At 61.0% G+C, this 13,737-nt stretch overlaps 1 protein-coding gene across 9 annotated transcripts; it reads left to right on the top strand.

Annotated features, from left to right (window-relative positions):
• The first annotated feature begins 1,283 nt into the window (after nucleotides 1-1,283).
• On the top strand, nucleotides 1,284-13,264 carry SH2D5 (SH2 domain containing 5). 9 transcript variants are annotated; one of them, XM_087446677.1, is made up of 10 exons: nucleotides 1,284-1,312; nucleotides 5,834-5,962; nucleotides 6,317-6,400; nucleotides 6,899-6,973; nucleotides 8,062-8,235; nucleotides 9,472-9,720; nucleotides 9,883-10,057; nucleotides 10,467-10,575; nucleotides 11,084-11,243; nucleotides 11,908-13,264. In XM_087446677.1, exons 2-10 carry the CDS (start codon nucleotides 5,876-5,878, stop codon nucleotides 12,109-12,111), a joined length of 1,317 nt encoding a protein of 438 aa, XP_087302803.1. In that variant the 5' UTR covers nucleotides 1,284-1,312; nucleotides 5,834-5,875; the 3' UTR covers nucleotides 12,112-13,264. The 9 variants fall into 9 exon arrangements, with proteins under 9 accessions (XP_087302803.1, XP_087302805.1, XP_087302807.1 ...); XM_087446676.1 differs by lacking the exon at nucleotides 1,284-1,312 and adding an exon at nucleotides 2,420-5,249; XM_087446679.1 differs by lacking the exon at nucleotides 1,284-1,312 and having other exon boundaries at nucleotides 2,416-5,962; nucleotides 9,886-10,057.
• Nucleotides 13,265-13,737: the final 473 nt, after the last annotated feature.

Here is a 13,737-nt window from a genome sequence, read left to right on the forward strand (position 1 = left end):
TTTGGGGCCAAGCCTCTAACCATTACACCTCACTGCTGCCTCTGCAAGGGCATCCAGATGCTCTGGGGAGACAAAGGGAATGCCCAGTAGGCACATGGCTCAAACCTGCCTCCTCCTGGAACTCCCCTGAGGCCCCCAGACCCAGGCCGAGTCTCTCTGCTGTGCCCACCTCAGTCGGGGTGTTCACCTCCTGGGGTGCAGCCTTTGGTCCCCCCGGGACCTGAGCCCCTGTGTCGGGCCTTTCTGAGGCATGGCGCATAGGCGGTTTCTGGTGTTTCCTCTCTGCAGATTACAGGTTTAATTCACGCTAAAGGCTGAGATGAATCGGGTTTGCTATGTATTTTTTGGCACCTGCAGGTGTTTGGCCTGTAGGGAACAAAAGTGCTCTCCAGCTCAAAGCTGTGGCTGACACTTCTGGCTGGATTTGCTCACCAGTTTTCCCCCATCTAAGTGGATTTCCCCGAAGGACAGGGTCACGGCCCCTGCGCAGTGATAACGTTCATGCCAAGACTTTTGGGAGCGGGCCCTGAGCTGGGCAGGCCCAGTTAATCCTCCCACGAGAACGGCCCGGTGGGAAGAGGGTGAAGAAGAGGATGCGCGACACCCCCCACCCCAGCCGTCTGGGGGTGAGGGAAGGAGGGGTGAGAATGGTCCGGTTCCCCCAGAGGCCAGGTCCTGAGCGCATTCATTCACTCGCCGAGACAGCAATCACTGAATGCCTCCTACGAGCCGGGCTCTGTCCCGCGCACTGGGGATGGAGGCCTCTCCTGATCCGCGCCGCTTGCTGTAGTAAGAGGAGCGGGATGACCAGCAAGAGTCGCGAGGGCTCTGCAGGGGGTGGAAGAGTCACTGGTGGTCAAGGAAGGCTTCTCGGAGGAGGAGCTGCTGGTGCCGAGCCAGGGGGCGGGAGGGGAGGGACTCTCCAGGAGGAGGGAACCGTCAGGACGGAACGGGCCACTCAGCGCCCCCCGCCTGGGAAGAGGCGCCCTAGGTGGGCGGAGATGGCACCTTCAGCCCTTTAAGGCGGAGCGCTGGGGCGCGAGCCGGCGGAGGCGGAGCCAGAGCCCCTCGCGGCCGCTGATTGGGCGGCGCGGCGGAGCGGAGCCGCTCCGGGGGCGCCGATTGGTGGGCGAGGGCCGGGCGCCACAGCCAGGTGATGGCGGGTGCTGGTTCCCGCGGCCACGTGGGGGGCGCGCGGGGCGGGGGGCGCGGGGGCGGTAGGGGCGGGGCGACTGCCGGGGCCGGGGGCGGAGACTGCGCGGGGGTCGCGGCGCCGAGCTGCAGCGACGCCACTCGAGACGCGGCCGGCGGGGTGAGTGAGCCCCGGGGATCCGGGCCGGGGCTGGGGCCGCTGGGTCGGCGGGAGCGGGGCTGGGTCCCCAGGCTCAGAGATGAGGGAGGGTCTCGGGTGGGGAGGAGCACCTCCGTCCCCTCCCTCCATCCCACTCACCGTCCGTCACCTCCACCGCGCCTCCAGCGTCCTGCCTCGCTCGCCCCTCTGCCCCGGGCCGGGGGCTGTCACTGAAAGCCAGGCGGCTCCCCAGGAATCACAATACTAGCAGGACTAATAACCCACGCTGTGGAGCGCTGTGTACCGCCTGGGCGCCGGCCCCGTCCGAGGCTTCGGCCCCACTTCATCCTGAAAACAGCACTTTGCGCTCAGTGTCTTCTCTTCTGAGAGACCGTCCACCTGCCACACACACACACACACACACACACACACACACACACACTCTCTCTCTCTCTCTCTCTCTCTCTCTCTCTCTCTCTCTCTCTCTCTCTCTCTCTCTCTCTCTCTCTCACTCTCCCTCTTCTCTCTCTCTCCCTCTCCCTCTCTCCCCCTCTCCCTCTCTCTCCCTCCCTCTCCCTCCCTCTCTCTCTCCCTCTCTCTCTCCCCTCTCTCTCCCTCTCCCTCTCTCCCTCTCTCCCCTCTCCCCCTCTCCCCTCTCCCCCTCTCCCCCTCTCCCCTCCCTGTTGTATTTTCCTCCAAATCACTTAAGCCCCCTGAAATGCTTTTGCTTTCCGGTGCGTCCCCCTAGCCCAGCCTGCGTGCTGCTCGGAGGGCTGCGACTTTGTTCTCCTCACCTGGCACGTAGTCGCCGCCCGGAAATACTCTCAGAAGGAGTAGGTAGAAGACCAACACCCGAGGTAGCTGCTATTATGATCCCCACTTTACAGCTGAGGAAATGGAGGCTGAGAGGTTAAGTGCCTTGGCCCGGTGACATCAGCCAATCTTGTTCGGACCCCACAATCCACGATCTTGACCCCAGGCTGCAGGGTTCAGTCTCCTCCCACCCCGCGGCCTAGGGCAGGTGGGTGTACCACCAGGGGGTGGGGTAGGGGGGCTCTTCTGTGGGGGTGAGGCAGGTGAGCAGAGTGGCTCTGGCAGCCCCAGACCATCTGGCGGAGAAGGCAATCAGAGAGAGAAAGCAGCTGTTTTGCTGATCAGATCAGCCCCCAACACCTCAGGAGTTCTGGGCTGCTGGATAGGCAGGGACTCATCAAACTTCAAGGATGGATGCCCTGCTTACTTGGGGGAGGGGAGTCTGAGCAGAAGGGCACTGCCGTGGCCTAGGGGAAGAGACCTGGCTTTGCTTCCCAGCTACCCCCTTATGCTCTGTGACCGTGGGCAAGTGACTTCACCCCCCGAGCCACCCTTTGGTAAGCCCAGGCTGAGTGGTCTCCCACGATGCTGTGAAGGTGGGCCCTCCTTATGACACAACCCAGCTAGGGTGCAGTGCAGCAGAGGGCCTCTGTCCTTGACGCTCGAGGCAAGTCAACCCATCCAGTCCCCTGTCTCTAAGCAGGGCCACCTGGAAAACCTCAGAGGAGCAAGAGAAGAGCCCCAGCCCCATTCCGAATGTGTCCCCTTAGGAAGGTGCTGGCCTAGCCAGGCTCCTGTGCAAAACCTTGGAAAAACAGGTCTGGTCCAAAGAGATAAGCAGATGTTTTTGCCTGGAATGGGTCAGCAGGTCTGTTTCCAGGGTGAGAGTGAGCCTGGTGCCCTCTTGGACCCCCTGGGCAGGCCCTGACTTAAGGCCTGGGGCTGAAATGCGCTGTGCCCCTCCAGCTTGGGAGGGAGGTATAGGAAAAAGAAGAAACTTCCAGTTTCCTGGGGATGGGGGAAGGCTCAGGTGATGGTGGGTGTGGTGGGGCCCATAAGAGGGCCTGTGGCCTGGCCTCCACACCCCCACAGCCTGGACACTGGGGTGTCTGCCAGAAAGCCACAGCTCTGAATCTGGAGGGAGGAGGCTGTTGGCAGCCCTGGACACAGCTGTCCCGGCGTGTGTGAGCGAGTGTGTGTGTGTGTGATAGCTCGTGTGGCTCCCTCCCATCCTCCACTCTTGGTGTCTGAGGGGCTGTGTCAGCAGCACAGGCCGGATGTGAAATGTATTCCCTATCTCGCCCTCCCCCCAGCCTTCCTTTAGCCTTCCTTCTTTTGTCTTCTCCTCACCCCTCTCTGTTCCCACTTTGCTTGCTGCCTTTTCATCCTCTGTTCTGTCTCTCCCTTTCGCCCCATTTGGTTCTTGGTCTTTGCCGCCTCTGTTCCCCACTGCCTGCGGGCGCAGGGCACTCTAGCCCGTGATGTGATTGTGTAGGGAAGAGGCGAGTTCACTGGAAGCCCATCTCCTTACCTGGCCCTGGGGCCGTGTCACTTTTGCGCCAGTTGCACATCTGACCTGGCTTTATTTATTTATTTATTTTTTAATAATTTTATTTATTTATTTATTTTTTCCCCAAAGCCCCAGTAGATAGTTGTATGTCATAGCTGCACATCCTTCTAGTTGCTGTATGTGGGACGTGGCCTCAGCATGGCCGGAGAAGCGGTGCATCGGTGCGCGCCCGGGATCCGAACCCGGGCCGCCAGCAGTGGAGCGCACGCACTTAACCGCTAAGCCACGGGGCCGGCCCTGACCTGACTTTATTTAAACATAAAACAAACAATAGGTAATGGACATGATGTGAAGAATGATCGAGACCAAGGAGTAGAGGGGTGTGAGGGCCCAGAAAAGCAGGAGGGAGGAGCCAGGAAGGCGCCAAGGTGCCGTGCAGCCTTTATTTTCTGGCTCTTCCGTGCTGGCCGCTCACCAAAAGTAGTCGATTGCTGCTGGCGCCTCCACCCTGGCCTGAGCCTGGACTGAGCCTGGACTGAAGGTCAGGGCAGGCAGAGGTAGAGGCTGTTCCTGGGCTCTTGGTGCTGAGAGTGTCGGTTCCAAAGCACCCAGACCCTCCTTCTGCAAAGACTCCTGAAGGTGGGTAGAGCTCACCCAGGACGCACCCATTTCCTGCCCAGCGCCCTGTCTGATACCTGCCTTCTGGCAGGCAGGCCTCCTCTCCTGCCTCACCCTCCTCTGGACTGGGTGGTCTCAGGTGTGGCCTGGTACAAGGAGGGGACTGAACGTGGTCAGGTCTCGCTATCCTCCCGAGCTCCATCCTGAACAGCAGGCTTTGGGGTCCCCCCTTCCCTGTGAGACCTTATTTGTTGAGCATAGGCTCAGAGCCTGGCCGGCATCGTGCTGGGTACCTGCTCCTCCATTCAGTTCTCATCGAGTCCTCACATTATCCCATGGTTGGGATCAGGAAATGGAGGCTCAGAGAGGTGAGGTGGCTTGCCCAAAGTCACACAGGATTTAGGCCCAGATCTCTCTGATCCCAAGGGCAGTGATTATAAGTAGCCCGGGGAGACAGAGCCAGCCAGGATGGTGGACAGAGGTGGGGGTCTAAGTTGGCCCCAGGCAAGACTGAGGGAGCTGAGTCCTTGGGGACCTAGGCAGAGGCATTCAGCCGTTCCTTTTTGTGATGCATTTATTCCACATTCATTGAGCACCAGCTGTGGTCCTGAGCTCCAATGGGGAGAAAGCGCTCCCCTGCCCTTGAGGACAGCCTATAAGGGAGGTTTTCTCCTCTCCTCAGTAGTGGGTCTGGGAGAGGGGCCCCAGAAAAGACCAGAACCTGGGCTGGGCTGGGGGACAGGACCGCTCAGCCCCCCAGGGCAATTGTCCACCTTCCCTTCCTCCTGACTCAGCATCAGTGCACTGTCTGGTTGGAGCTGGGGCTTCGGGTAGGGGCTGGAGTCAGGCGGGGCCTGTGAAGCAGTCCTGGCCATCCGGTTCAGGGGTCACCCCCGTAGACTACAGAGCTCCTGCCCTGGAACCTGCTGTGGCTCCCCACCGCCCACAGGGCAGAACCTAAATTCCCTAGTGTGACATTTAAGGCTGATCCCAGCCCGGCTCCAGCCTGCTGCCCTGGTAAGTGCTACCTAAGGGCCCCAGCTGTTTTCACTCCTCTGTGCCTTTGCAGACTGTTCTTGTTGCTGTCACACCCTTCCTCTTGGGTGGTGCCTTCCCAGGCTGCTGCCCGCCCCCCTCCCAGCGCTTTGCACAGGCTGGTTACCTGTCTGTACCCTCTACTTCCACCCCAGGGCAGGCCCAGCAAGAGCACAGAGTGGGACTGCCACCCCCCTTCCTTCAGCCCTCTCCCCACACCTCAGTCCTCACTGAGGCCTTCCTGGCTGCAGTCACCCCCGACCTGCATTTTGCATCCTCTTCTCTGCTTTATCATCCTCTAGCATATTCCATATTTTATCATTTAGTGTAATGATGTCTTTCTCCCCCACGAGAATGTTGGCTCCATGAGGGTAGGCAGGGAGTTTGTCATTTTGTTCAGGGTTCTGTGTCCTCTGTGTCCCCTGTGTCCCCAGTGCCCTGGACATTGCCTGGCACACAGCAAGCGCTCAGTAAGGATTTGTCAGATGAAGGGGCTCATGGGCCTCTGATGGGGAGCACTGTGGCTCCGCTGCCTGGGAACCCACTTCTCCCCCTACCCTTTGCAGCCTTCTCTCCTGTGGAGCTTGAAGCCGGGCACCCTGGGGGCCATGCAGAAGGCTGGGGCAGGGGGTCGGAGGGCCTCCGACTGTGGCCCTGCCCCCCACCGGCCCAGGTGCATCACCAAGTTCGCCCAGGTGGGTGGGGCCGCCCTGTGGGGTGTGCTCTGGTGGCCTGTGACAGTGGCAGGCCCCGGGGGTGGGGAGGAGGTGTGGGTCAAGGACCTATTTCCATGTCTTCCCTCCCTGACCCAGGCTCTGGAATGTGTGTGTGCGCACAGCTGAGGAGATGGGGCCTCAGAGGGGCTGAGGGGCTTGACCAAGGTCACCTGCTGGGAAAGTAGCAGAGCCTGGACTCCGAGTCCAGTGCTCTGTCACTGTCTACACTTATCTGACAGCAGATTGTTTGTTTGGGGGGGAATTTGGAGGATGGGGATCAGGAGCCATGGGCCTGAGTCCCCTGCCACCCTCTGACCCCCACCCACCCCCAAGCAGTATGTGGGCTCCTTCCCAGTGGACGACCTGGACACCCAGGAGAGTGTGTGGCTGGTGCAACAACAGCTGTGGGCACTGAAGGTAGGGGGCTGGGGAGCTGGGGGGGCACTTCCCTGGTGGGGAGCACAGCCTTGGAATGTCAGGCTGGGAATGGCCCCTGAGACTGTCTGATCCGCCCCACCCCCCAATCCTAGTGATGGAGCAAGTGAGGCCCAGGGAGGGGCAGGACCAAAGCCATTCTGAGAGGTGGGCCCAGTCAGGGCCACACCCAGGTTCCTGGAGCCATGTCCCTTATGCCCAGGGACCCCCTTCCCTTGGGCACTTGTGACCTGTGCCCCACAAGTAGAAGGCACAGGTGGGAGATGTGGGGGATGGTCATAACATGGCCAGCTATGGCTCTGGCTGGGGGGTGGTCTGCCATCCACACTTCCCCGGCTCCTGGCTGGTCCACTGTCCAGGGCTCAGTCCCCTGGCAGGTGGGTTGGAATTGGCTGACCAGCCTGTGGTGACTGGCACTGAGGCTGGGCTGGGAAGGCCTGGGAGGTAATACCTGCGCCCCACCAACTGTCTCCCACCCAGGACTGTCCCCGACGCCGGGCCGTCATCCTGAAATTCAGCCTTCAGGGCCTCAAGATCTACAGCGGGGAGGGTGAGGTAGGAGTCCATGTGGGTGCAGGTGAGGACTGGACAAGACAGGTGTCCTACCCCCTCAGGACGCCCTGGCCTCCACCCAGACCCTGCGCTGCCCCTTGGGCCACCCCGGCTTCCCAGCCTGCTCTGGGCCTTTGGGCATTCTCTCTCCACAGGCCTTCCCCCAGGGCACGCTCAGGCAATAGTTTCTCCTCCATTTCATGCCCCCCACACACTGCCCTCCAAAATCTCCTTCTGGGGGCCACCTCCTGGCCTGAGCATCAGGACCATCCAGCCCCGTGAGTTTTTGCAGGTCCTGGGCCTCTTTGTAGGCCTGCCCAGCGTTGGCCAGAGGGCTGAGGCCAGCCTCTCAGCACTGTGGAATGGGGGCCAGACTCAGACTGGAGGCCGGTTGGGAGCCCTGCTTGGACGCCCGTCCTCCTCCTCCAGGGGCATGCCGACGTTTGTTGACACTAACTACGTGCTGGACTGTGCACCCCACAACTCCAGGTGTCACTCACCCACGACGCCAGTGCAAATGGTGTCTCAGAGCTATTCTGGGGTCAGGTCCCCTGCCACTTGCATGAGGTCTCACTGATCCCCACCAACAGCCCTATCAGAGGGGTTCTGTCCCCACTTGACACTTATCACAACAAGGGCTCAGAGGGCTGTATTCACCTGCCCAAGTCAGAGAGAGTGAGTGGCAGAGCCAGGAATCGAACCCCTGTCATCTGACTCCGGAGACCAGGCGTGCAGCCCCGGGGCCTGCCGCCACTGCCTTTCCCTGTGCCCTGCAGGCCGTGAATGCTCTGCCCCTCAGTGCCATAACGTGGGTGTGAGGATCCCAGCCGGCAGGACCAAGGGATCCAAGCCCAGTGGCTGCGTGGAGGATGAGGGTTCTGATCTGAAGCAGGGTTTGGGCCGGCCTGGAAGGAGGGAAGAGTTCTTCACCCCAGGAGCTGGGTGGGCCCCAAGCGGGTAGGCGGGCTGGAGAGCAGGCCCAGGAGGCCTCCGGCAGGCGTGTGGGGCCCGCAGAGCTGGCAGGCACTGGGCCGGCAGCTGCGGGCCAGGTGGCGGTCTGATGGAGGCCGTCATGACTGCCGCCTCCCCAGGTGCTCCTGATGGCTCACGCCCTGAGGCGCGTCCTCTACTCCACCTGGTGCCCAGCTGACTGCCAGTTTGCCTTCATGGCCCGAAACCCGCGGAGCCCAGCCAGCAAGCTCTTCTGCCACCTCTTTGTGGGCAGCCAGCCTGGAGAGGTATCGGGGACGACTGTGGAGACTCGGGTGAGGGGTGTGCTGTGCATCAGCATGGGTTCCAGGGACCGAGGCCTTGGAGGGCTTAGCCAGGCTGGCCGAGCCCCCTTCAGGCATGCACCCCTCACCACACTGGCTCCTTCTGTGGGTCTGCCCACTGAGGACTCCACCAAAGCCAGTCAGTGGCCTCAGCATTCCCCAGGGCCTGGACGTAGGGACCAGGCCATGCATTTAGAAATTGGAGGGCCACACTGCCAGGTCTCTGCTCATACTGTTCTGTCTGCCGAGAATTCCCTTCCCTTTCTCATCCTGGCAGGTTCCAACTTGCCCTTCAAGGCTCAGCCTGTGTGTCTGTGAAGCCCACCTTGAGTCCCTTAGACCGCCCCTCCCCCTGGGGTCCTGTGACATGAACCACGCTCTGTCATTGGTCTGTCCCTAATTACAGTCACTGGAGTTCTTTGAGAGCAGAGACTGGGTCCGGGTCTTGAACCGTTCTGGTGTTTGGTCCTGTTGGGTGAGTGGGTGGGCGGGTAGATCCCGGAAGTCAAAGCCAGGATGACCGCCATGAACAACAGAGCCTTGGCAGCCAATCGTTTGGCAGGCAGAGGCTGGGTTTGGTTCCATCCAGCAAGCATTTGCTGTCACCCCTGTATGTTGAGCCCTGTGCTGGCTGCTGGAGTGGCAGGTGGCTCAGACATGGCCCTGGAGCTCACAGTTCCAGCGTGTTGGGGCTGGATGATGTGTGTGGCGGGTAGAATGTGCTGGCCCCAGAGTGCTGGGCCTCTGCTGGGGATTTTCTGTGCTCCATTTCATTGAAGGAGAATAAGGAGGTGAGGAGGAGGAAAGTGAGGCACAGAGGCGCCAGGCTTTACCCAGGGTCACACAGCAGCTCTTAAGTGACAGAGCCAGGATTGGATCCCAGGTTCTGTGACTCCAGGGCCTGGGCTCTTAGCCACTCCTCTAAGAGGGCACTGACAGAGTGTGCAGGGTGGGGGTAGGAGAGCATTTAGCCTGTGGATTCCCAGCTCCAAGCATGATGCCTGGAATAAAGTAGATGCTCAGTATTTGTTAAATGGATAAAGGAAGCTGGTAGGGGAGGCTGTATGGTGGTGAGGTTTTAAGGGACAAATAGGGGTTTTCCCAGAGAGAATGAGGAAGAGTATCCCAAGCCAAGGGGCTGCATGCACCAATGGTGAGTGGGTTGATGCCTATGGAGTTCCCCAGGAAAATTCCCCCAACTGAGTCCACCTCCCTCGTCCTCCCCAGGTCCAGATCCTGCACCTGCTGCTCTGCCGCTCCTTCCAGCTCGCTTACCTCTTGCAGCACCCCGAGGAGCGGGCACAGCCTGAGCCCTGCCTGGGGCCTGCAGGGGACGTGCTCCTGAAGCCACTGTCCAGCCCTGGGGGTCCCCCTGGCCTTGTACGGGAACCCTTTGGCCGTGATCAGCTCTCACAGAACGTTCATGCACTGGTCTCCTTCCGGCAGCTGCCAGCGGAGGGGCCTGTGGGCAGTGGGGTACGCAGCAGCCCAGCCAGGGAGTGAGCAGTGGACAAGGGAACGGGGCGAGGGTTTGGGGGTCATGAGGGGGGTGCTGGATTTCAGGGGAGAGGGCTTTGCCTGACCTGCCATGGCTGGGCCTGAGTCTGCCTACCCTGTGGGCCCCTCATGGTGTCCTAGAAGGAGCTGCCAGAGTCGGAAAGCCGTGGAGTTGCCCGCCATGCCCGCCTGGGGAATCCCTACTGCTCGCCCACGCTGGTGCGCAAGAAGGCCATTCGCAGCAAGGTGATCCGCTCCGGGGCCTACCGTGGCTGCACCTACGAGACCCAGCTGCAGCTGTCGGCGTGGGAGGCCTGTGAGTTGCAGGACACCCCTGCCCTATGCGTACCTGGTCGCATGTCTGTCTGCACCTGTGTGAGTCAGAGAGGGTGGCCTGAGCGTCCATTTCTGCACAGCTGTGGCTGTGCCGCCTAGCAGATGCCTGTGCGTGGATGTGCATCGTGTCCATGTGAGTGAGTGCATCCGGGTCTGCGTGCCAGGGGCTTGCACAGGTGATTGTATAGCTGTGGATGTGCTTTAACTGGGGAGTGGGTGTGAGTGGGGTGTGCTGATGTGTCTTTTGAGGGGCTGGATGTGTGCCTACTGGGCTAGGGAGGAGGCTTGGTGAGGAGCCAAGCATGAGCGATGGGGCCTGTGGGGGTGGGGTGGACCAGGCATGGGAGGGGCTAGCCTCTCTCCCTCTGACCCCTGGGTGGTCTCCATAGTTCCCGCTGCATGGGAGGCGTGGCCTCGGGGTCCTGGTGGCCCCTCCTGCCTGGTGGAGAGCGAAGGCAGCCTGACAGAGAACATCTGGGCCTTTGCTGGCATCTCCAGGTAGGAGTGGCCTGGTCCGGCTGGTGCCCAGCTGTTTGGGGTGGACAGAGAAATAGGCTGTGGGCTGCCCCAGGGCCTTGACATGGGCACATTCCTGTGCAAGCGCAGAGCGCTCCTGACCTCGGTGACCCCAGGGACTTCACCACCCTGAGCCTCAATTTTCTTAAATGTAAAGTGGGATAATAAATGGACCGTCCTTGCAGGGCTGTAGAGAGGGTCAATGAGTAATTCAGGTAAAGCCCTCAGCACCTGGCCTGTCAGCTCTTTCAAACTCTCCTGATTGGGTCTTGAAATTGTCGACAATTAAGGACCCTTTTAGAAATCTTTTAGAAAGGAAGTCTAAAAGCTTTCCTCGTTGAGGGCCTCCTCCGGGACGGGCGCTGGGTTTCCCCTGGGACGGGCGCTGGGTTTCCCCTGCCGTGGGCTGTCATGCCATTGCCCAGGGGAGCCCCTGAGCCTGGGTCCAGCCTAGGGGTCCTGCCTCCACGCTCTCCCCTCCGCCTCCCAGGCCCAGTGCCCTCGCCCTGCTGCGGAGAGACGTGCTGGGGGCCTTCCTGCTGTGGCCGGAGCCGGGCGCCAGCGGCCAGTGGTGCCTGTCGGTGCGCACGCAGTGCGGCGTGGTGCCCCACCAGGTCTTCCGGAACCCCCTGGGCCGCTACTGCGTGGAGGTGAGGGCGCCGGCAGCCTGCCCCTCCCCTGGCCTCCATCCGCCCCTGTCTAACTGTTGAGGTCCTGAGCCCGCCTCGCCCCCACCGCGGTCCTCCGTTGGCTCTCTCTGCCCCCTTCATTTAACGCTCCATCCAGCTCTCGTCGTTGGCCCTGCGGGCCCCGGCCCGCTGGCCCCACCTCTCCCTACTGGCTCCCTAGGGCCCCGCCCCGGAGGGGGCTCTCGGAGGCTAGTCGAGTCTTGGGCTGGGGTCGTGCCTCGCATTTCTGTAGCAATTCCGGCTGTCAAAAGTCTTGGTTTCCCTGCACCCTAACGCCTCCTTTAGCAGGGGAGGGAGCTGACTCAGAGAGAGTAGGGTTTGCCCAAGCTCCTACAGCCTCCGAGTCTCCAGGTCTGGAGTCTTGGCCTGAGCACAGGTTCCCAGGGACTGGAGTGGGCGCGCAGGGCGTCCTCAATGTGCGCCCTTACTTCCGTGCTGAGTGCGGCGGTCCTGTCCCGGCTGGAAGGAAATGGTGTCCGGCTCTGCTGTGAGCCGGGCAGTGACCTCTCTCAGCTCAAATTCCCTCCTCCCTGAGGTGGGGCAGGATCCCGTGGGCAGGGGTGTTGGTGCCCGGCAGGAACCGTGGGGAAGGGGGAGCTGGAACTGAAGCCCCTTCCTCCCCCAGCACCTGCCGGCAGAGTTCCCCAGCCTGGAGGCCCTGGTGGAGCACCACGCAGGGACGGAGCGCAGCCTCTTCTGCTCCCTCGACATGGGCCGCCTGAACCCCGGCTATGAGGAGCAGGACTGCGGGCCCGAGGGCAGGCCTCCCCGGACACTCCGGCCCCTGGGCCATGCCAAGTCGGAGGCAGAACTGCAGGGCCTGGGCTAGGAGGCCAGGCCTGACGTGAACAGGCCTGCCTTACCCTGGCTGCTGGGCCTCAGCAGGCCACTCTGCCGTCCTTCCACCCTGCTGGTCACCAGTTCCATCCAGTCACTCTGCTCCTTGGACCAGTCTTCCATCACTTCACTGCCTGTGGGGGGAGCCCTGAGAATGGGGATGCCAATGGCTTCTCACAGGGCGTGTGGCCCATCGAGGTTGCAGGAGGGGCAGCCAGAGCTCCAGGCTTCTCGGAACCTGCCAGCTGAGTCCGGATGCCTGTTGTCTCTGGGCTTTGCTTTACTCCTAGGAGGGGAGCTTTCTGATGTGGGCTGGAAGATGTGCTCACGATGGAGGTGTAGCCGAGGCCAGGCCTGGGGGCCCTGGCTGGGAGTCTCCAGACACATGAGGGAGAGGTATTTGGGGAGCCGGGAGTGAGAGCTCACTTTGGGCAGAGGCCTGGGGCGAGCCACCTCTCCCAGAGAACCAAAGATGACCTGGGGGAGCTTGTGGGCTACAGCCAGGCAGGCAGGCAGGCAGAGCCTGGCCTGTGTCTCATGTCATGTGGGGTTGAAGGAGTTTTCCTTTGAGTTCGGAGGAACGGGGGTTCAGAGGATGCAGAAAGGGCAGGATCGACGAAGAGCCATGTCACCGAAAGCCCACGTGCAGGTGGACATCTGTGTGCAGTTGGGACGTGGACCAGCAGGCAGGGCAAAGAATCTCAGCGTACTGCTTAGGAAGGCTGGTTTGTCTCCACTCAGAACCACAGGGTTGTGATTCCTGCTTACTCGGGAGGGATGTCCGGTCTCAGCCCCTCCCCAGAACCACCAGGACGGACAGACAGACACACACACACACACACACACACACACACACACACACACACTCGCTCATTTCCTTTGGCCATTTGACTGGGAGGGGCCAGCAGTGAGCCCAGACTTAGAGGGGTGACCAGGGCCCTGTCCACTCATCCTGTAGGGCAGTCTGGGTTTGGTGGCTGCCTGGGAAGCCCCCTGATACTGGCGTTTCCCTTAATGTGGCACTACCCATGGCTGTCAGGGGCCGCTTCACTGGGCTGGCCCCATTGGGGATGGGGTCAGAGCAGAACCATCCAAAGGTAGAACTGACTGGGGCCCTGCCAGAGGGGGCTTCACCTCAGTGGGCAGTGGGGGGGTCCTGGGGGTCTGGGGAAACGATTCTAGTCTAAGGCAGTGGCCCTGCAGTGACTGAGAGATCCAGGTATCCCCTTTATAGGTAAACTTGACAGATGTGAATCTACTGAATAGAGTTAGGGAGCAAGTTCATTTTAGACGAACTTCTGTTCCTGAGGCAGAGACCTAGTCATGAGTCTGGAGGCTGTCTTCTTCCCCATCTGGGAGTGGGATGTGACTGTTCAGTGCCTTGAAAGTAACAGACTTCTGACTTCTGGAAGGAAGAGGGCAGCCTCAACAAGAGAAAAAGAAGAGTGGAGACTCGGAAGGTGTAGTCCCCCGCCGAGGAAGTGGTCTTGGCTAGGGACCTTGTCACTCTTGTCACAAAGGATAGGAGGAAGCTGCCCTTCGGGGGCTCTTTCCACTGGAACCACAGCACTGATTTTATACTGAATGTGAGTGGGAACCCCCGACTCATTTTCTGGCC

This window comes from Ceratotherium simum, chromosome 22 (assembly GCF_057802395.1).
Source record: "Ceratotherium simum simum isolate JZ-2026a chromosome 22, ASM5780239v1, whole genome shotgun sequence".
NCBI classification, from domain to species: Eukaryota; Metazoa; Chordata; class Mammalia; order Perissodactyla; family Rhinocerotidae; genus Ceratotherium; species Ceratotherium simum.

Bases quoted from the DNA above. Each gene is read 5' to 3' on its own strand.
- SH2D5 (XM_087446677.1), top strand. From the start codon at position 5,876: ATGCAGAAGGCTGGGGCAGGGGGTCGGAGGGCCTCCGACTGTGGCCCT. The intron at 6,974-8,061 runs GTAGGAGTCCAT...CCGCCTCCCCAG, and splicing joins TCTACAGCGGGGAGGGTGAG to GTGCTCCTGATGGCTCACGC. The intron at 11,244-11,907 runs GTGAGGGCGCCG...TTCCTCCCCCAG, and splicing joins TGGGCCGCTACTGCGTGGAG to CACCTGCCGGCAGAGTTCCC.